The 22,599-nt window shown below is 41.9% G+C and overlaps 1 protein-coding gene across 5 annotated transcripts in view; it reads left to right on the top strand.

The window, feature by feature from the left end:
• Nucleotides 1-22,599, top strand: part of PALM2AKAP2 (PALM2 and AKAP2 fusion) — a 271,664-nt gene that overhangs the window by 147,723 nt on the left and 101,342 nt on the right. For all 5 annotated transcript variants that reach the window (XM_065655378.1, XM_065655375.1, XM_065655377.1 and 2 more), the window contains one exon: nucleotides 11,433-11,515. In XM_065655378.1, the coding sequence (XP_065511450.1) occupies nucleotides 11,433-11,515 (83 nt within the window). The remainder of the gene's footprint in view (nucleotides 1-11,432; nucleotides 11,516-22,599) is intronic.

The raw sequence follows: 22,599 nt of genomic DNA, 5'->3' as shown, positions 1-22,599 counted from the left end.
GATCCAGAAAATGTATTAAAGGGACAAGGCAGAGATGTGTCCAACGACATCTCTGACCTAGTGACTGTGGATGCTGGAGGAAGTACAGGGGAAGCTCTGAAGGTACAGACTGGTCACAGGCATTCACCCTGTCTGACGTGTCTGCTGTCAAAGACCATTGGTTTGCTCCAGTGGGGCATTTTTTCTCTTCTTAGAAATTCTTTAACTGTGCTAGGAGTAAACTCCTTGCTGTTCTCAGAAACAGAATGTGGAAAATCCAAATAAGCTACCTGCACAGTTAAAATAAATTAAGCATAACAGTTATTTTTATCTGTTACTCAGTGCAGGCTGTGAATAGTTGAATAGCTTGAATAAAAGAAGAAGCAGCCATGAACTTAATTTAAACTCAGACTGAGTTATTCACAAATTGAGAGCTGCTGAGGATCAAGTCATTTGTTGTCATTCAAAAAAAAAAAAAAAAAAGTTCTCATCTATTCATTACATCTCCACAACTCCATGTTCCAGGCAAGACTTGACATGAAAGGACAGTGGTTCTCTCAAAAAAAGGTTTTCAAATACATTTCTTATTTCTAGAAATTTCAAAAGAAACTTAGCTTGCTAGATTTCAACAGGAAAGGTCTAAATGTGCAGGCTGACATTTGGGGGCTTACTCTTAAACCATTTGAAATTTCCTGATCTCTCTTTGTTTTCAGAACAGGAATCTCTCTATGGGGCGGGCTGCCTCCTTAAAATGTTACAGTTTAAAACCTTATAAAACTAAGTAATAACTCTAGGCCAGAAGCAATAAGCATTTGAGTTACAGGTAATATGAAAGTTAATTGAAGTCCTGACGTAATTTTATGCTTTCTTCATGCTCTGTTCCACTGGTATTATGGGCTTATTTTCAAGACAAGGGCTGTCAAATATGTTTATTGGTACCCTGGTACAGGCTCTATGCTGTTTTTTCTCAGCAGAGTAGCTAATTCTCTTAGGGAGACACTTTACTGAATCAACACTCCTCACTGTTCATGCTAAGGAGGAGTGGAGGGAACCAAAGAAAAAGGACAGATAAAGGGAGATGCACGTACATTACAAAAGCTACATTTTAAAAGGAGGTCAGTTTTGTTTACCACAGCTTTAGCACGCCCCCAGGGTAGGCTCAGGGCTCAAGATCTGAAAAAACTCCCCACTCACATATACTGCCCATGCATCAACTTCCACTTAAGTGTAACCTGCACAGATGGCGTGTCTCATGAGGCAGGGAAGCCCACCACATCATGGGACTGCCTTGCACGTGAGTTCCTCCCCAGAAGGTAATGAGGGGGCTGCAAGCTAAAATCATGGGGCTCCAAAAACTTGAATACAAGCATAGCTACCAAAGGCGAAACATCAGCCTTAGCTGTTCTTTGATGCACCGAGGAATGCAAGTGCTTAAAGACATTCTTTGCCTCAAGAACGTTTTTAATTTCAAATTTAGGCAATGCACATCATGGGACAGATAGACACCTGAGACAGAACAAGTAGAACTGAGATGATAATTTCCACAGGTCTGCAGAAGCCAACCAGAATTTTCTTACTGACTTTGGATTGCGCTGTAGCTGTTCGTGCTACCCATGAAGAGCATACCACAGGCACGAGTCAGAGTTTTTGCATTTCGTCAGCAGGGTATGCTTTAAGGAGCACACGTTGTCACTTTGAAGAACTGAGAGAAGACAAAGCCAGGATTCCATCACCTTGGGAACACATAGCTGGTCTGTGCTCATTTAGGAAGCACAGCGAGAAAGCACCTTTTTAATCTCCTGTCATGTTTATTAATGTGGAGGTTTGGTGGGGCTCCCAGGCAGAATCCAGGTTTTATGTTCCAGGATGCCATCTTTACATGAGTCTCCTAAGTGTGGGACAGCCTGGAAACTTAAATCCAGTTAGATCATCTCTGTGCAGCAGGACTCAAACAGTACTCAAGAAAGACAGCCTGTTACACTTCTCATAATGCCCTAAGTATTGGCTGGAAGGTGATGGATGTGGCATCATTTGACATTGCACACTAACTGTTATCTTTGCTTAAATATTAAACCTTCTGGGTGCAAAATATAGTCTAATATCATGCCAACAAAATAATAAATTATTTTCTTTTTAGTTTGTCGTTTGCTTTCAAAGCACTTGATCTCTTTTCTAATAAAGAGACAAGCAATCCTTTATTGAACTCTTCCAAGCATATGGCTTGGATAAGAAACATCACTCAAGTTTTGACCAGCAAGTCATGCATCTTTTGAAGGTTGTGGCTAGGAAATGAAACATTTCACTACCTATTTTAATTCTGGGGAGGCGACATGTGAATAACTGAGGAGGATATACCATATCTGGATATTATGTTTCACTGTCAGTTTGCTTTTTTGGGAAAACAAATAGTACTTTGAAAGAAAACACTATAATTTTTCCTAATTATATGTCATTTCCTAAGATTGCCAACCTTATCCACAGAGGCCAGAGACTGATGCATCTTCTCTAATTGAGCACTAACTTACTCCACAAGTACTCCCTCTGAAATGACTGAAACTTATTACCATGCAGCGCAGCCAAGTTTAGGTGAAGGTGTCTTCATCCTTAAACATCTGGATCTTACCTCTGATGTCCTTTTGTTAAAAGTCAGAGTATATTAACCTTACATCAAGCAGTGACTTTAATTTGGCTGCACAGTTACTAATCCCCTTCAGTGCTCTGGATCTGTTCTTGCAGATAACAGATCTACTCTCAGCTTCAGGCAAACCAAATATCTGGCCTGAAAGGGTCTGCTGTCCTGGATTGCATGGCTTTCCAGCAGTGTCATGGCTTATGCCATGATAACACTAGTCCACCTGCACTTCCCAACTCTCATGCACCTGTCAAGGGAGGAGCAAGAGTTTACTCTGCCGTTGCAGTATTTACAGGATTTGCACTAACATGTGTGTCAAGTAGACATGCAAGGTTGAGATGGGTTCTTTCGTACCTGGCACATTACTCTTTACAACAAAACTGGAGGTCTAATGTTATGCCAGTCCAGACAGTTTGGGCTAGGTCTGCCTCAATGCACTTTGACTCCTAACAGCTACACTCTAATCAGGCAGATGAGCCCACTCTCAGCCTAGTCCATGGGTCTTGCTCTTGTCTTGTCAAGGACTGAAATACTTCTTTAGGATCTTATGCTGTAAAACCCCTTTGTTTTATTTGTTTAACTCCTGAGTGAACTCTGAAAATCCTGCAATATGGCTTTTTCAGCAGCGTGGAAGGAGACTTCTCAGAATAAATTCTGTGTATTTATTCCTAAATCCACTAGGTGGATGTGTGCGGTTCATTTGTTTCTACTGCACCTTCAGTGAGCTTGCCATTTTTGTCAGACCTCCAAACACAAACCAGATACAAAATGTCACCCCTGAAGGAGATGATGAGGTGTGAGACAAAAATTGACAGTGATAGGTCCTCTTATATGAAGTCTATTACCTGCAGCTAAATGTCAGCAGAGTATGATTGTCCCTCCTACTCCACAGTAATGCAATCTGACACATATGAGGATTTACCCTGTTGAGCCAGACTGGTGGCTCACCACAGGAAAGAGAAGAAAAGCATAATTGGAAGAATCATCTAATGACACAGTTTGCTGAAAAACGGAGATTGCTTTCCTCACATCCCCACCAGGTGCACTGGAAAGGCATGGCCATTTACTTCAGCAGTAGTAGCCACTAATGGGGAACATCCTGACTGGCGCTAAAAGTCACCAAAGAGGAAATTAGGCTTAACTAGATGTATACCACTTTTGACTGTTGGAGGTGCATCCATAGCATCTTCCACATATGCATAGAATCATAGAATCATTTTGGTTGGAAAAGACCCTCAAGATCATCGAGTCCAACCATTAACCTAACACTATCACTAAAACATATCCTGCAGAAACTCATCTACATGTCTTTTAAACACCTCCAGGGATGGTGACTCCACCACTGCACTGGAAATCCTGTTCCAGTGCCTGACAACCCTTTCCATGAATGAACTTTTCCTAATATTGAATTTAAATGTTCCCTCATGCAACTTGAGGCCATTTTCTCTCATCCTATCACTTACTACTTCGGAGAAGAGACCAACCCCCTCCATGCTACGACTTCCTTTCAGGTAGTTGTAGACAGCAATAAGGTCTCCCCTCAGCCTCCTGTTCTCAAGGTTAAACAGCTCCAGTTCCCTCAGCTGCTCCTCATCAGACTTGTGCTCCAGGCCCCTCACCAGCTTCATCGCCCTTCTCTGAACTCAATCCAGCACCTCAATGTCTTTCTTGTCATGAGGGGCCCAAAACTGAACACAGGATTCAGGGTGGGGATTCACCAGTGCCGAGTACAGGGGGACGATTGCTTCTCTAGTCCTGCTGGCCACTCTATTTCTGATATAAGGCAGGATGCATGGAGCAGTTCCAGATGTTGGTACATGCAGCTGCAGGTCTAACTCCAGGTACCAGAAAGGGTAATGAAAATACGTCTCATCTACTTCAGTGTGGGCAAAACCAGCACGATGAAGACAGGAGATAAACTGTCTCAGTTTGCAGTTAAGGAAGTTGGACACAGCTCTTGCCATTCGCTATGTTGGCCCTGCCGAGAAGGTTAGAAGCTCATCTTCATAGTACTTACACCCATGCACGTCTTGGGGGCAATGGATCCTCTAGGAGAATACAGTGAGATGAGCACCACAAGATATTTGTCTCCTTCACTGTATTACAGGCATGGACTTTCAGCAGTGTTTGGCTGATGGCTTTTCTTTCTCATAGTAGGGAATGGTTACCAGTAGCAGATAATCTTTCTGCTACTTTCTGCTTTCTTTCTGCGGTTGAGTTTAAGATGTCATGGTTAAAAAGAATTTGCATGAGTCACTTGTGCTTCCCTTCCTTGTATCATTCAAGGAGTTCTCTGCTATTTTTAAACCCTTGTGCAAGGCGATGAATTCATTGTTTGGCTGCACTTCTGCCACATACAGGAACTGACTCTAAGCAAAGCTAGGAGGCTATCTGCTCTTCTGATGATAGAATATCACACTACTTACCTGGCATTTCCAAATAAGAGAATGTACTCCAAGGCAAACTATTACAAGTAAGAGAAACAAAATTCACAGTTTTTCACTTCCTCATGCCTCTCAATTCATGTCAGAGTTTAAGTTTACTTCCTGAAGACATTTTTTCCTCTGAAGACTTCAGTGTTTCTCCCTCAATTTCATCATAAGCTGTTCACTGTGAATAAGATTGCTGAGATTGGGAGCAATTTTCTAAGCAACACTGCAATCTCATTCCCTTAGAATAGCTTTAACTTTAGGGCTGGTCTATACTTAAGGTTTCATTGCAAAATATATGTAGATTATGGTTCTGAGGGCTTTTTGCTTGCTTCATAGCAGAAATGGTGACCTTCACAGAGTTAATAAAACTCTGGGAAAATGCTTTCACAATCTGAACCAACATTAGTTCATCACTACTGGTCACCAGAAACTATGTTGGTAGGTAGAAATTCTTTATTAAAGAGATAAAGGACAAAGTTTAAGACTGGTATTGCATGACCTTGCAGCGAATGGCTGAAGACAGATCTGTTCTCCCAAACCATCATCACTTCCTACCCAACTGAGGCATGCAAAAGCCATGTCAGTGTATTGCTAGCCTGGGCTAGTTCAAATGACTCCTGAAAGCCTGACTGAGCTGAAAAGTGCTAATCCATCTCAGTGATGGAGATCTGTATTGGTTTAACTACTCCACCTGCAACCACCAATGTGTGTCTCTTTAGGCGTTTCCCAAAATGATGTCAGATTACATCTGCGACTAACATGTGCATCTGAATTTTGGAGACTGAGCCTTCGACATCTCTTCTTAGTACAGATGTAGTACAGTGCTTCTCGCATGGTCACAATCCAACCAGTACCCTCTGAGGAATGACACCAGCCTATATTTCATTGTGGCAAAAGTAGGTGTGACTTCCCTCCTACCAGCCGTAGTAGGGAGATTTTTGCCTTATTTGTATTTAAGTTCAAAATACATCATAGTGGGAAAGCTTGAAAAAAAAATCATTTGGAAGAGAAAAGCAAATTAGCAAAATTGTGCCATGAGCTCTATAACCTGTGCATCCACCCCAGCGAATAACACCACTACTAGATGCAGAAAACAGATAAAATGAGCTACAGCTCTTAAGACAATTGCCATCAGAGAGACACATCACAAGAGAAGTTGCACCTATGACACTCTCTGCAATAGGTTTTCTAAGACTGAAAATTCTATGGAAACTGAGACTAAAATATCTTCTTAAGTCTTAGAGTCGAGTACTCAAAGCATGGTTAAAAGGATAAGAGGGTTTCCTTACTATTGTTTCAAAATATAGCAAGGTCGCAATGCCTAAACATAGCATTTATTAAAGAAAAGTAAGTAAAAAAGTGAAGAACAGATGGTCTTCGCCACTTAAGTTACGGCTTTGTCTTCATGCTGGTAAGTGACCTCTCCCAATTTGAACTCCATAGAGCCACCAAGCCATTTAGTGGTTCAATAAATAAACATGTTAGTACTCTTTCTGAAAGGCTCTCCCCCTCCTTCCTCGAGGATCCTATTTTTCTGAATGACTTTTTATTATTCACAGGAATAACTGGTCACAAACTCTGCTTTGTAGTTCGACATGGCATCTGTCTCCTGGCTCAGCTGGGCACTGCCAAGACAGCAACACGAGGACATAATTTGGCTTTCGTTTTCAATGACAAGTCGTATGTAGCTGAAAGAAAGCAGCCTGAGAAACAGCAGGAATGCCTGTGGTTCGAGTCAAGTGAAAATAGTTGCTCTAATAAAGTGCCTCCTCGGCCTCTTCAAGACCAAATGGGCCGGTTCAGTGATGATTCAAGAATTAGTGTTTGGAGCTGGCCCGTTTCCTTCCAATGTGAGCAGGGCAGGATACACTCTGCTGAGCAACAGGCTGGCTGGTCAATCTGAGACGGCTGCAACCTCCAGCAGGCAGAAAGGGCCACACTGGGAGCAGTAGCATGTCCTTTTGGCACATGTGTGCAACCTGCCTTGGCTCTGAAAAGGACTAAGAGTTCTCTCACAGACATGCTGCCTGAGTAGAAGAGGACAATAAATCTTAAACTGCTCTATCTGCCATAGAAGCAAACATTTGACTGTGCCTTAACATTTCATGGCAGGTATAAATTACTACTATGCAAGAAATGAAAAAGGGTTTATTTAGTATTATTAGACCACTGCGGGCATTTTCCTGGTGAATACCTGTAAGTGCTTTATCTACCCTCTGAAGAGACAAATCTTTGCCCTAAAGGTGTTCCCTGGTTCAGCTCCTCTTGTGCTACAACCTGTCCCTTTATGCACCAGTTTGTTTTGCAAGAGGCTGTAGGCTGCCAAGTTCCAGATGGATATAGCCAACCCCAGTGTTAATGGCTGCATGGTACAGGGCTCCGAGTTGTTTCTCACCAGCTTAACAACACAGCAACGGAGTCCATATGTTGAAAACACAGAGCATTCTGTTGCTAAAACAAATAGCAAAATTAAGACCCTAAGTCTGTGGTTTCTGGGTCATTTTTGCATTTGTGAAGGATTTTCTAAGGGAGTTGTGGGCCCCTGCAGAAAGTTCACATACTTCAGCAGCTGAATTGCACCTTAAAGTTTCCTTTCTTTGTTCAGGTCTTAAAGACATAGAGCAGAAACCCAAAGGATTTGACAGACTGAGATGGATGGAGCAAGCACCCTTGAGATGAATGTACTGCCCCAGGTCACTGCTAACCAATGCAGAGGTGCTTCCCCCACAGTCACAGTGCTGACCACAAAGAGCTGTGGTTCAGGAACAAAGTGCTAAGGTCTCCCTTCGCTTGTTAAGAACAATGAGTGCGTGTGCACACCAGTTTTCCAGATCCCTCATTAGTACCTCTATTTTTCAACCATATTCTGCACTTTCACTGCCAACTACATCGCCAGGAACTGGGCATCTGCCTCTTACTCTTAAATTTCATCCTCCCTGTCTTGACAACATCCGTTCCTTTCTCTCTTGCCTGATGCTGCTGAGCTGAGAAGCCAATTTTCTTCTTATTATCTGCACCTTGATTTCTCTTCCAAGTCTGCATGGATACGTCTCTTAAGGAAAGAGATTGTTAGCTCAGCTTCATTCCTGTTGTATTGTTCAGTCCTCTTTATTGTTAAACTCCTGTCATCCATCAAACTCTATTCAGAGTTGAAATCAACAGCAAATAAAAAGAAACAAACAAGTCAGCACAGTGCTACACAGAAGTAGAGCTAGCATGCACAGAGATGGATGAAAAGCCACTGAGCCTCAATAGTGCTGATGGAGCTGCCCTGCAGCTGTTCTGGATGAGTTACTTCATCACTGCTGTACAGATGATGATAGATATAAAACTTCAGCTGTGCTAATGGCAGCATGAACTGGTACAATGTGCAGCCTTTACAACATCTCCATGGATGGGTACATGCTTGAGATTTTTTTTTTTTTTTTAATCTGAGGGTGACTACAAAGTGGCCATGTCCTTCATGCAGATCAAGTCAGAGGTCCATGTTGTGGCAGAGATTGCCTGTCACCAAATACAGAGTGTGGAGATAAAGCCTACTCAGGCTTATGGTATTTATAGGTTTGTGAGATTTGGGGGCAATCTATGCTTTTCTCATATGTGTTAATTTCTATGCCTGGAACTGTCATTACTTTTTTTCTAGTTAAGTGCATGCACTACCACTGTAATGTTCTCTTCTTAATCTTTGATGTGTTGCCTCATCAATACGGAATATCACAGGTGGACTATTTAAGTCAATATGAGTGCCTACCAAGGGCTACACAGAATGACAGTTGTGGCACAGGTGTGAAATTAGGCAACCCACATCTGCATTTAGCACCCCAGTCACCAGACTGCCCTTTCTTGGAGAGTGTGGGCTGCACAAGCATCAGCGTTTTGTCAGAGAACAGCAGTATGGTTTTTAGTGAACTCATTCCTGTTTCCTCAGCCACACTTGCGATTGCTTCAGATGTGGAGTGATTCACACCGAATGATGAGACTGTCAAGTCACAGACAAGAGTCCTTTTGGAGGAAACCAAACCAGAAACTCTTCTGCAGGGTCACATGAAATACTTTTCAAACCTTAGTGGAAATACAAATATTTAAATCAAGTATTACTCCTTCTGATACTGTGGTAACATTCAGTCCAGGGAATCAGACTAAATCTAGTACAACATTACATCATGGAAATACAATATAGAGCTAGAGATGGCAGTACCAACTGCTCCCGTCCCTGATGCTCTCCTACTTCACAGCTACTTGCTAATGCAAGCAAAAGCATCTACACCAGGACAACATGCTGAAGACTTCACAGTTCCAAGTATACTGCAGAAAAAGATGCATGGGGGCCTGAGTATGAAGGGATTCTTTCATGAAATGGTAAAAAAAGGCACACAAGCTGTATTTTACATCTGTGTTTGAATAGCAGGACAGCATATAGGTATCAGTAAATAATCAGAAGCCTACTATGCTAAAATGCTCTACAGACATATAACAAGGAAGGTACTTTGACCTTATATTAGCATGAATAAAGCTAAGAAAGCTAAGCAAGCAAGCTAAGCAAGCAGGAAGGAAGGAAGGAAGGAAGGAAGGAAGGAAGGAAGGAAGGAAGGAAGGAAGGAAGGAAGGAAGGAAGGAAGGAAGGAAGGAAGGAAGGAAGGAAGGAAGGAAGGAAGGAAGGAAGGAAGGAAGGGAAAAAAAATCAGTACAGAATAAACTAGATGCCTTTTCTTCTGGCTTTGTGTGCTTCTTCAGAGTGCTGAGGGCACAAAAGAAAAAAGGTCCCAATCTTGTTATTATGCACTTCAGTTTATTTTAATGAAGTCTTTAAGTCTTCTTGGGGGCTACTTCTTGGTTCTGTAGACACCATAGCTCAGCATGTGGGAAGAGCAGTTGGCTCCAAAAACCTGTGCTGGAAAAACTAAAAGGCACCTACAGGATTTTGGCACATAAATTGCACTGACACTTTTTAATATTCTTCCCCCAGAGCAAAAGATGTCTTTCTGAGGCTGCCAAAACACAGGGAAAACCCACCAGCCAATATTGTTAGAAAGATACAGCCGGTGCCTCCACTCATCCATAGGTAGACTACAACTCAAGCTGGCATTGACAGCATGTGCCACTGTCTGTTGGAGCAACAAATAAGAAAAAGACATCTCTGATGCACAGATCCTTTTGCACGAGTAATCATAACACAACTGTGGAGTATACACAGACAGTAGTGCTTTGAAGAGCCACACTCAAGATTATAGTGAAGTAGCAGCAGAGGGCATGAATAACTGTCCAAAGACTACAGAGCCATTTCAAGCTTTATTACATGAGCTGTATTTCAAACTGAGTAGGTGAGCACAGTACTGTGATAGTACAAGGAACATTCTTCAACGTATTTTCAGTGTGAAAGTGCATATTCACCACTGCTACTGGAGATGATACATAAATCCTTATACATCCTTATCCTGTATAGAGATCATATAACCTCTATAATTTAATTTCGCAGTTTATAAAATATTCGCTAAATTAATCTGATTCTAATCCACCCTTATTCATTGTAATTATTGGCTTTGCTATGGACATTCCAAAAGCAATCAAACAGCTGTCTGTGGCTACCTATGCTTAAGTAAGATTGTCCCTGGAGGTGATATGTTCTCACCTTCTTCAAGGTTTAAGCTTGATGCAGAAATAAAACTGCAGAGGTTCCTCTTCCAGACAGGACTGAGAGGCTGCCCACACCATGTCCTGTGAGCTGCTCCTGTAACCCAGGCTCACCCCACAAGCAGTGGTGACTCTGGGCTGATGAGCAGTGTGCACTAGGAGATGCTCTCAGTTAGGGTCCTACATGTTCTTAGTTACCCTTCTCTTGGGATGCACAGAAGTGCTGAAGTGTCCTCTGGCTTCTCCCCAAGATGGGATGAGTTCACCCCCAGGACGGTGTGAGCAGGGGCACACCTTCAGCACAGCAACACAGGCGAGCACAGAGCAACCAGCATCTGGGGGGCTTCCTGGGGTGGCAAGGCTGGACCTGCCAGCCAGGGCCATCCCAACACCTCATGAGGGACCAGAGCAGCCCCAGCACCGGTACTTGATGTGGTTCTAGGGACAGGGATGGCTGCTGCAGGGGCTGAAGTTGAATATGTCCTTCTTGAGCCATGGCATGTTGTATCAACCCGCAAAACATTCGCTGAGATTTCTCCCAGCAGCGGCTGCCTCTCCACAGCATGTAGAGCTGTCCCCAGCTGGCGAAGATATTTTTCGGTCATTGTTTTTTTAACCTTTCTGCTTTCTTCAACAACACTGATGAGATACCAGGTTGGTGACAGAATGTGGCTGGTAGGATGGATCCAAGCAAAGCAAAGCAACCTCTCAGGCATGCATATGCTCCCACGGGCAATAAAATGTCTTTCATTTTGTAGGTGCAGGAGGCTTGGATATGCTGCTGAGAGACCTGCCAGGACCGTTCTCCTGTGAAAGTTATGAAGCCAAGGAGGGTGCAGGGGTAAGTCTCCTCCCACCGTGTCCTTGTGGGAAGCACAGAGATCTGCACTGCACTCGAACATAATGCTGCTCGGTGAGATGGGCCCCACCTTCAGCTGCGAGGAGGTTGTCATGGTGGGAGCAGACCCCATCGGTGTAAACTGCCTTTGCTTGGCTACCACAGGGTCTCCTCCTCGATATTTTAAAGCCCAGAGCAACGGTTGGGATTAGAAAGGTCTTCAATACAGGCACATCTCTTGAGAGTTGTTGTTAAATAATCCTAGCACTGCAAGATGGTCTCAAACCAATGGTCAGATCTTCCTCACCATCAGTCAATCCCCTGCATGTCTTCCCTTGCATCTTTTCTTCTCAGACCCCTCTGTGGTTACTGCTACCCCACCTCCTTTCATCAGCATGAGGAGGGCAAACATCTGAGAAGCCTTGCCCTCACCTGGTAGCCTGGTGTGGTTAGGTGCCACGTGGAAACACACCATTTTGCTGGAAAGGGCGTGATGGGGATATTCCTTTTTCTTTGTCATTCTCAGTGGGATCGTGTGCAGTCATGACTTTTTAACAGCAGCAAGTGAATTTGTCCGTAAGGTGTTGGGCGTGGAAAGGGACCAAATGGGCAAGTGAATTCCTGCAGCGCCAAGATGTTCATCTTCAGGGCTATTGACACTGCTGAGCATGTATACCTAAAGACATAACCAACCATGTTAAAAACTAAAGACAAAACCAACAATTTTTATCATAAATTTGATTTATAAATAAAGATGCAAAGTTGGATACACGTAGCCCACATTCATCACTAAATTTAATTTGATATTTTACTTTTATTTAAATTAAAATAATCAAGACTATTAAACTGGTTCAGATGAAACTGATGAAGCAGACTTCAGACTTCTGCTATAAAAGCAGACGAGTTTTGTTCTTAAATTACAGGTAGTTAAATTCAATCCAATAACTAACTCTTTCATTTAGAAAAGCATTTAAAGATAAAAATGCAGCAAGTTCATATCTTCTTCTGGTCTATGAGTAAAAGCTGGTGTGAGAAGCTCAGACCAGGTAGCTTTAAGAGGCCATGGTGTAAAATTAGTTAAAGTCAGCACCTGCAAATTTTTTTTTTTAATGAGGAAAATGTAAATGTAAAACATGTTTTGAAAACATTTTCTTAGATTTTTCATATAATATTTACTAGTTTCATCTACCATTTTAAAAAAAACATTGATTATTTTCTCAAAATCCAGGCTTCCCGCAGTTTTTATTTAAGTGCTAACAAAATCCAAAAGGGGCTGGACTGACCTGATGTTTTAAAAACAAAACAAAACAAAACAAAACATGCTAAGAAACAACAAATATGAATCTGACTGCTTGTCGTTGACAATTTAGAATGAACAATATGGGACAGAATTTCAGACTCTTGGCTGTCAAAAATACTGACCAAATTTTAGGTGAAACCCACATAAAGTAGCAAATCAACATGTACTCAGGGGTATTAGTTGGTGATAATCCACCTTTCTTTAGGCAAATAATTTACAGCACAAACAACAAAAGTAAGGTTCAAATTGATAATGCAAAGCTGTCAAAATGAAACTTTCATGTTATGGTTGAAGCAAATATTTGGATCATTCTGATTGCAGCTGGAGCGTGGACTTGCACAAGCGTTCCCGGGTACTTCGCGCTGGCTGCGGTCAGTGCTCTGCTCTGCGTTAGTATCGCTCCGTGGCAGCTCACGTATCACAAGCAGGTCCTCTAGGACTGCTGGGAAAGCTCTGAGCTGGGGTTTAATCAGTCCATAACTTTCTCTGGCTTAAGTTAAGGACATACTTAAGGAAGAGGGGAAAAATTGTTCACTGACTGCAAGATGCAATTTGTTTTCATAACGCAGTGCTTGCAATGCTTGGGAGTGTTAACACCAGGCAGAGCAAAATTTGACCTAGCATTGTTTTATCCTTGGTTTTAAAAAAGAGGTCTTTTATTTTTTTAATAATGATGCCCCTGCTGAAGGAGGAGGTTTAATGACAGAACTTTGTAAGAGGGAGGCTGACTCAGTGCTGCCACTGACGCAGTGTAAGAAAAATCAGCAAAATACTAGCACAGTAAAGTCAATAAAGTCCATGAGAGTATCCTTATCAGCATGGAAGAAAATTAACTTGGTCATAGCAAACGATAAAACTCTGAAATTTTCTTTAATAACTTGCTAACAATCTGTGGAAGGGAGAAACTTGGTGTTTGAGGCAAAGACTATATGGAGCAGCTGGATATAAACTCTTCTGAGCTTGCACTGGCTGAGACAAATCCAAAACAACTGTCCTTTCTATCACCAGTCAAATGAGCAACATTATTTTCATATAAGAAAACCACCAATTTTAGACTAACTCTGAAAAGAGCCTATGCAGACCTACTGGCAATATTTTTGATGATATGTATATATCTGGTATTTTCAACAGCCTACTCACTCCAAGTGGAGACCTGGGCCATCATGAAGTTCCCTTCAACTTTAACAAACTATTAACACAGAAGCAAGAAACTCCTCCTTGATCCAGACTGTGCTCTTGACTGTATAGTTTAAGTCAATGGTAACCGCACAGGTTTCAATAAAGCATAGAAAACTCTTATATTTAGTAGGTAATGACATTCACAATTAGTGAAGTCAAGATGTGGATCAGTAAACAAGTGTTACACTTGATCCTAGTCATGAAGCTAAGTAATACTCTCCCTTACAAGAAAGGAAAAATATGGTCCCCAAAAAGAGCTGCCCCATATAATGTGCTCAGAACTGGCCAAGCTGGACCTGCTGTTGAACAAGTTGAAGTTTATGAATGATCTTGGAGTTTCTTATGTTTCTTCCTTCTTTTCCAAATAGCAAAATGTTGCCTCTTCATTGCTGTGTTTAAAACACATCCTGTTATTCCTTCAGCACTTTCTGGAGTGCAGGTTCAGAATACCATGTACTCTATTACTGAGCCTTTCCTGCAGCTTTTGCTCAAAAAGGAGAATGTGTATGTGTGGGGGAGAGTAGCATAAAGTGCAGCTGTTTTTCTTTATTTTTCCACCATCATTACTGCTGACTGATAACAAGGAAGAAGACATACGTATACACCATTTGGAATCTCTGCAACACTGCTGTACAGGGGTCTGGGAGATTATCTTGATGAACAACTCCTAATTTCAACATAGAAGAATCAGCAATAGGCTGAAAGAATTTGTCTTGCAGTGAAAAGGATGCTGCTATTTTACTGGAATATTTATCAGAGATATAGAACTTCAACTTGTTCTTTCATTGGTTTTATGAATGCTTGTATCACCAAAGAACCTAAAGTGAGCCCAGGAAACTCTGGAAAGATTAATTAATTTCACTGGACAGCTGCTTAAACAAACAACGAACAACAACAACAACAAAACCCCACCAAATAGGTCCAGGATCCAACCCCTTCCCTTCATCCTTCCTCTCCACCCACTGCCATAAATGTACTGTGCCCAAAAACTTAACAGGTAACTGAAAATGACAGAGGCTTTCATAGTTCCAGCATTCTGGAACAGTTTAAAAAAGAGATGCTTCTTCTGCACAGCGTGTGCATCTGAAGCTGTGAGGCCAGACAGCAGAAGTCTCTGGTCACCTTTCAAAGTGTAAGCCTGTGTGGCTTCATATCCCCTCCTCCCTGACCCTTCGGGCAGTCTAGGATGTATCTTGATGCCATGTCAGCCATGGAGGTGTGCTGCTGAAATTCAGAGGTATTTATGCAGGGAAAATTCAGGCCAAGTTACAAACCAGTTTCAAGGAGTAGAATAGTTTATTTTCTGCAGCTGATGCTTCCTTAGTTCCCTTCTGCCAGCTCTTATCACTGTTTTTCCCAGGTCGTGCTCTCCATCCCTGGTCCTTGCCACAGCCCGCTTTATGCAGAAGACAGAAGAGCTGGGCTGGGTAACAGAGAGGAGGATCTATCTGAGTTATTGAACTGCAGGTCACAGCACACAGCTACGAGTTCATTTTCAATTATGGCCTCTGTTAATTGTTTTCAAGCATGTCTTCATGTCATGACCGAGGCAGGCAACATTGGTCAGGGAAGCCAGAGGCTCATCAGTCATTGAAAGCGATCAGAGCCATTATATTTGACCTCTGGCGCTGTGATTTTATTTCTGTGGCTCTGCATGGGAACTGTAAAAGCAAAGTAACAAGACTGTCAGGCTATGATGCCTGTGCAAAAACACGCCCACCTGCCTTCATCTCCAAAGACAAACAAGATCATCTGATCCAGCAATATGTAAGTTAGACATTAAAATGCATAGCAGTTTCGTAGTGCAGAGCTAGATTTCCATACAGAATACTGTGGATTTTTAATTAGCCAGCCTATAATCAGCTTGTCATATCATCCCATTACAATTTCAATTTGCATGATTTCACTTCTGGTGATCGGAAAACGCTGTTAAGCTAAGACCTTGGCTTACTGCAGAGACAGTCAGTCCTTCAGGTTGGCCACAGGTTTACTCATTGGGCCTGTTCCCTTTCTAATTCAAGAAAGGAACATATCTTTAGGAAACTGTCATGTTTGATGGGAAAATTTATTCTTTTAATATTATCCACTTGTTTCTGACTTTCTGAGGACCTGCAGGTAGGCTTGATTTTTTCAAACATTTCTAGTATTGCCAGCCACCCTGCAGCAAATGACCCATCCAAGTGGAGGCACTTGACACCATTGCAATAGTAACTACTTTTAGCAGTTACAGAAATGGTTTTCTGTAACATTATTCATCAGCTTTTTATTCCCTTATCTCTTTCCTGGTACAAAAAGTTTTGTGTTATGTCCTTTTCTGCTCATTGCATTTTCTTGTATCAAACCATGCCAGTTACTCAGCTCTTTCAAAATCCGCCTGTCTCTCCACATATTCATCGTGAGGGTCTTTTTTGCTATGACTGCAACCTCTCATAATCCAGGCTCCTTTCCCAGTTTCTACTTCCTACATGAATCCATGCAGGTGTTTAAAAAAAACGGTATGTTTTGGCTGCTGCTTTCACTCTCTTTCTCTCCCAATAGAGCTCTTTACAAGATCTAACCAGACCTCTTGAAAGCCTCTGATCAGATTCCCTTCATATTTTTTCTCAGCTGCAAGTCCCAAGTTCCCACCAGGCTCAGTTTCTGCTAATTGTTCTTCTCATTTGCTGCCACTTTTACTTCAGTCTGGTCTCTTGTGTCTCCCACAGTTGCTTGTCTCCCTTGTTGTAGTCTTTTTCCTGGGGTGACTCTGACCTCAGTTTTTCCTGCAGGGGCAAATGTCTCTGCTCCGCAACACTCACTATTGCTTACATTTTGATAACATCTACCAGCCAGATAAGAAATCATTATGTTGAATGAGATAAACTTACTAAGGGAAAGCCTGTCTCTAGTCGAGGTCTCAGTAAACACTTTGGATCCATCTAAGAGCCATAGCATTAAAAAATTTCCAGCTCTCTCTTCCATCCCAGTTTTGATGATTAATGGCAACTAACAATTTCTGTGTTATCTTTGTTTGCACAACTGGAATTTGTAGTTACATTTATAACTCAGCTCTTGCAAATACTGAGAAGTTGAATAGTCACTGAAATACACTGTGGTTGGGTATTTATGTCTAGATATTTAAACATTTCTGCACTGTATATTTTGTGAATGGGCTACACAAACAATTTTATTAACTTTACAGGACTTTCTTTTAACTATGAAGCCTAATGTATTTAAGCTGCTGCAGGACAACACTGCTTTATTCTCTGTAGACAACTTTATTCTTTGTCTTGTCATTTTTATTGTTCTAGTGGTAGTGAATAAAGCCCTGCATCTGTTCCTCAGGAAGGACTTAATCCAAAGCTCATTGAATGCATTGGAAGAGCCTCCATTGGGCTTTGGATCAAGCTCTTTAGTTCACAAATGCTCTTTGTGAGAATATCCTATTCAAGTATTGTACAGAAGAGTTACAGAGGTTCCCTATTTCTAAAATAATGATTGCTCTTTAAATCTTTTTTGCTATGCCCATTTAGTTGGAGGAACAATATGCAACAGTGCATAATTGTTGAAGTACTGTAGTCTGTGATTATCTTGCCCCAGCAGTTGATATAAATGTTGAATATGCAACGCTGTGGTAACAAGTAGTGCTATATTTATATGGCTCTTCCTATGCACTCAGTAATCCAGAAAATATATAGATATACACTCCCTGCCCCTGAGGAGCTTCAGGCTCAATCAGGCAAGCTGGACATGGGCAAGCCATCTTTCAGGACTGCCTTATGTCCATGTTATTGATGAAGCAGACTTGAAAGAAGGATTTGTAGAATAAAAGAGAGATACTACTGAATGGGGGTTTTTTTGTGCACTTAGGAAAAGGAACAGACAGAAAGGAGATACAAATCCCACAGTAGGGGAAAGAAACAGAGGCTATTGTGGAAGAGGGTACAAAGAGACTAAGATAAGGCAGGAGTAATCAAAGCAGAAACATTAGCTGGGGTAAGACTGTAAAGAGCTTTAAGTGAAACCTTACAGCACCAGATTTGCAATGACTGCATTTTCCATGAGAAGGAGGGAGAGCCATGAGTCAGTCATGCAGCAGTATCCCCATGAGCTGCAATAAAAAAATATTCTACCGTGCAATATCACGAGTACTGACTATTTCTTTGGATTTCTTGTGGAGGGAAACTAACAGTTCCTGTGAACCAAAGAGAACACGATGCCAGTGAAACTTGGCTGGTTTTGCAACTGAAGAGCAGAGCACGTTCTTCATGTGGGCATAGATTACGCAAACAGTTACTACTGGGTATTAGTCCTGTGACAGAATTGCTTGCAGTAAAACACATTACACTGTGTGGTAAGTGCTGGCAGGGCTATGCATGTAGTTTATAAGCTGATGATGACTAAAACAGTTTATGGAGCCAGTACTAAAACATTACTCACTCAAGGAGTCACATTCAAGTCAATGAGATTACTCATGTAGTGAGTTGCTGATAGAGATCTTGCCAAGCTATCCTACCACATAATAGATGTGTGTAAATGAGCCTGTTAGTCAGCCGAATAACTTCAGAAAATAATTTTTAAGTTCATACTACATTAGAATTCAAACCCCCTAACCACAACTGAGGTCCTGTTATGTCCTGTGAACACCCACTAACAGGCAGTCCCTGTCCTAAAATTCAACAACTCATATAGTCAAATAAGGGAAAGTGACTTGTCTTCAGTCACATCGTATGACATCAGCAACACCAGGAATAGAACAGGGATCTCCAGTCAGTTCCCCACCAGCCTCTGTAATACTCAACATTTCATCTCTGTACTGAATATAAAGCATTTATGAATATGACCTCCAAACTTGCCACAGCTCTTCTGCTAACTGACTGATGGATCTCTGTATTCATTAGTTTTATAAACGCACAGAGAATACACAGAAGCACCATTTTGATCTCACACACGTTACTGCAAGCCGGTGCATTCCCTCATCCAGCTCATCTGCATGTTATTCTGCAGTCAGAGAAATAACCAGAACCACAAGGAAAGGAAAATGAATCTAATCACAAAATTTCTGACAGCTAATCTGAGACACTGAAATATCTGCATCCCAAGCAAAACTCATTTTTCATACTCAGTGAAATCCAGTGTGGAGGCTACCAGATCAGGCATCACCTTTCAGGCCTGCATTTCATTTTATAAATGCTATAAAAGTGCCTGGCATATCCAGCATCATTATCACAGTATTTTCCTTCCTTTATTCTGCACTGCTCTCAGCATCTTTGGGAGTTCATAGAGAACAAGAACAGTGTGCTGGGCTGTAAAACAGCAGCCTGAAAGAATTTCTTCCTAATAGGAAGAGGTACCCCCTTTGAATTACTCTCCATTTGAAGGTTTGCTGCATAACAGTAAAAAAATCTGCCTCACTGAAACTGTGCACAAAGTCCCAAAGAAAGACTCTGAGTAACGCCTCTGCCTCCTGGACAAAGCAGGAGCAGCAGATACACATATGGCTTTGCTCTCTTCCCTCCCTACTTCTCTCTCCTCTCCTTCAAACATCTTTGTCTTTCATTTCCTTCTCTTTATCTCCCCATCCTGAGCTGCCCTGTGTCTCTTCCCCTTCCTAACTCCAGGCACTCTTTGTTGGCAATGGCTCTGTCCTCTTTCTGCCCACATCTGTACAGAAGCAGGTTGTAAACTAGGTCAGCTTATGTGGCAGAGAAAAAAAAAAAGAGTAGAAAAAAGAGCCTTTTTGTATAATAACAAGGTCTCACATAACCATGTGGCCCAGTTGTCAGAGGTGCTGAGTGTCTGCAGTTCCCACTGACTTCACTGGCACTAGTCCTCTTGTCCACAGCCTATGTATATAGAAAAACATCCTCAGTTTTGCAGCCCCCTACAAGCAGAAGTTTGGATACATCATCACACTTCCTTGAGCTTTCCCAAGAACGTCACACTAATCTCAGGATCTGGTTTCATAGTTTTTTCCGACATGTTCAGCACAGCCATGGGATGTACATTGGTCAGTTGTTGGAGGAGGAATGAGGTAATGCCGGGTGTGACATATCTCTTTCCAGTTCACAGAGCACATAAAGAAGGCCTTAAAGTGAATGACAGGTGAGTAACTGTCATTTGAGAGCTAAAAATAACTACTCTCATTGACAAATATTGGGTTAATGCAGCTGATCTTTATACTCTTCCTACTTTCAGAGCTTTTAGGACAATACCAACTAATCTTCCAGTTCATTACTTAGGTAAAGGTATTTTGGCTTCACAGTAAAAATTAGGAAAGGCTGCACTCCAGCAAAGATTAATGCTTTCTTCCCCCTACCTGAAGCCCTCTGTAATTACAGAGCATTAACAAAATACATCACCAAACAAAACTCATAATTTTTCTTCTGCTGTTGTAACTTTTGGAAAAGCAAATTAGAAGTAATGGGCAAAACTCATTAAAATATACAGAGTGAAATCACATTTGATTTACTCTGTGGCATATTAGTCATGCTACCTAGTTGATACTAAGTAAATGCATCCATGTCATAAGAAAAAAAAAAAATCAAATGATATCAGTGTCATTTATGATATCACTTTATCTAATGGAACAAAATCTGTGCTGCAGTCATGCAATTCAGCTCAATCCTGTGTGAGGCCAGGAAGCAGGAGAGGAACAGAAGACAACTGTTGGAACAAAAGGGCAGAGGGGTGGGAACCCAGCAAGAGGAGATCTGAAGTTCCCTCTTTGGTGGTGTAATATCTTTGGTTGCTATGAATATCACAGATTTTTCTCTACAGTACAGTACTGCCAGCCTCCAAAACTTGAGGCCTTCAGAAAGCATGAGACTGCACTATACTTATTTTAATTATGTTTCTGAGGCCTGAAGGGGACCTTTCTGTGGGGTTCTGAAGTTTTCTGCAACTGAAAAGAAGTAATTTATTTTCCTCCCTCCCTTACTCACGATCACTGGCTTAGTCTCTTTCCAGCAGCTGAAGTTTCTAAAAACCCAACAAACCCGGTCAGACCTGCGAGACATCCAAAAGGGATGCAATCCCCACTCTCCTCCTCCTCCCGCTCTCCTCCGCAGCCCCGCGTTGCCATTTGGCTAGCACGCCTGTCTGTGGGAGCGCGGACTCCTGCACCTGTGGCAGGCTGGTGGGCACGAGCAGTGATGCTCGTCCATGCACAGCTGCTGCAGCAGGTGCCAGAGGTGCAGCTTTCCTTCGCTCCCTGTGAGCAGGATGAACGGAGCTGTGCTGCGGTTCGAGCACGTGCCCTGCACAGCTGCACCATATCCCAGAAGGACAAAGGGTAGGTAGTCCTGTCTGTGGATTTGCAGACACTCCTGGTGTCCAGGAATATTAATTCCTGGCTGGTGCAGCTGAAATACCCCTGCTCAGAGCTGGTCTCCCTTCCTCCTTCCTGTGCCAAATGCTAGTGGTGAGTAAAAAATATGCATTAAAAAAGGCCATACTTGATTCAGAAAATTTACAACAAAGTATGAAAAAGAGAAAACAGCTGGCTCCCAATAAGGAGAATGGCAAACAGTTCCCTGGGTCAAAAGCCTTGGTGAGTTTTTTTCTGCACCATACTCCTATGTGCTTTCAGACACATACATTTGCAAGGAGGGTCGTGGTGATATATAGTTAATTAGTAAGATAGCTTCTTACTTACATTAATAGCACCAGCTTGCAGAACTGCAGTTATGCATGTGTGCATCTGCATCCTTATACCATTAGCTTTTATTATAAGCCTTTTTCACTGTCATGGCGTTCAGGTAGCAACGTGCAATGTGTGGAGCATCTGTGCCCTTGAGTTCTCACCCAAGGATGCAGCAGCTGAATTATCAACAGCACCATGTAACCTCCTATTTAAAACCCGAAGAGGGGAGAGTGGCAAATGTGACACTAAATTTCAATGCAGACTCTGGAGAACCAGAGGTTTGCAAACCTCATGCCTTTATTGTGCAAATAGAGAGATGCTAATTGGGTTAGAACTAAAGGACACTTGGATTAATGCAATCTATCTGAGAAGAGTCAACATTGCTTCAGTAAAGTCCTGCCTTAAACAAACTTCTTGGAGGTCTCCAAAAGGGTCAACAAAACTATGGATAAGGGTGATCTAATTTCCTTATCTAACTGGATTTCTAAAAGGCTCTTGACAAAGGAGACTAAGCAGCAATAGCAACAAGAGGGAAAGCCCTGGTATAGCTCAGTAATTAGAAGATAAAATGCAAAGTACTGGAATAAATAGCAAGTTCTCACAATGAACGGAGGTGCTGAACAGTATGAGGTTCTCTAAGGGTCAGTGCTGAGATATGTGATGTTCAGGGTACTCATATCTTACCTGGGAATGGAATGAAATAGCAAAGTTCATCAGTGGTATTCATTTGCTCAAGTCAGTGGTAAGAATAAAGACTGTGAAGAACTACGCAAGGACATCAGGGGGCTGGCTGGGCAATATAAGAAATTCAGTGTAGGAAAATGTGAAATTGTGCATATGGATAAACAATATTTTAAAATGGTGGGCTCTAAACTGCTCATTGTGGGAGTAAAATCTCGGGGTTACGACAGGCAGTTCCTCAGAAACATCAGCTCTGTGCTCAAAAATTCTTCATAAAATACTGTTAAGAGAAAAACATCATTA

The sequence above is a fragment of the Caloenas nicobarica genome, chromosome Z, assembly GCF_036013445.1.
Source record: "Caloenas nicobarica isolate bCalNic1 chromosome Z, bCalNic1.hap1, whole genome shotgun sequence".
In the NCBI taxonomy this organism is placed as follows: Eukaryota; Metazoa; Chordata; class Aves; order Columbiformes; family Columbidae; genus Caloenas; species Caloenas nicobarica.
The sequence above is the reverse complement of the archived record's forward strand: the minus strand, read 5'-3'. Positions and strand labels throughout refer to the sequence as shown.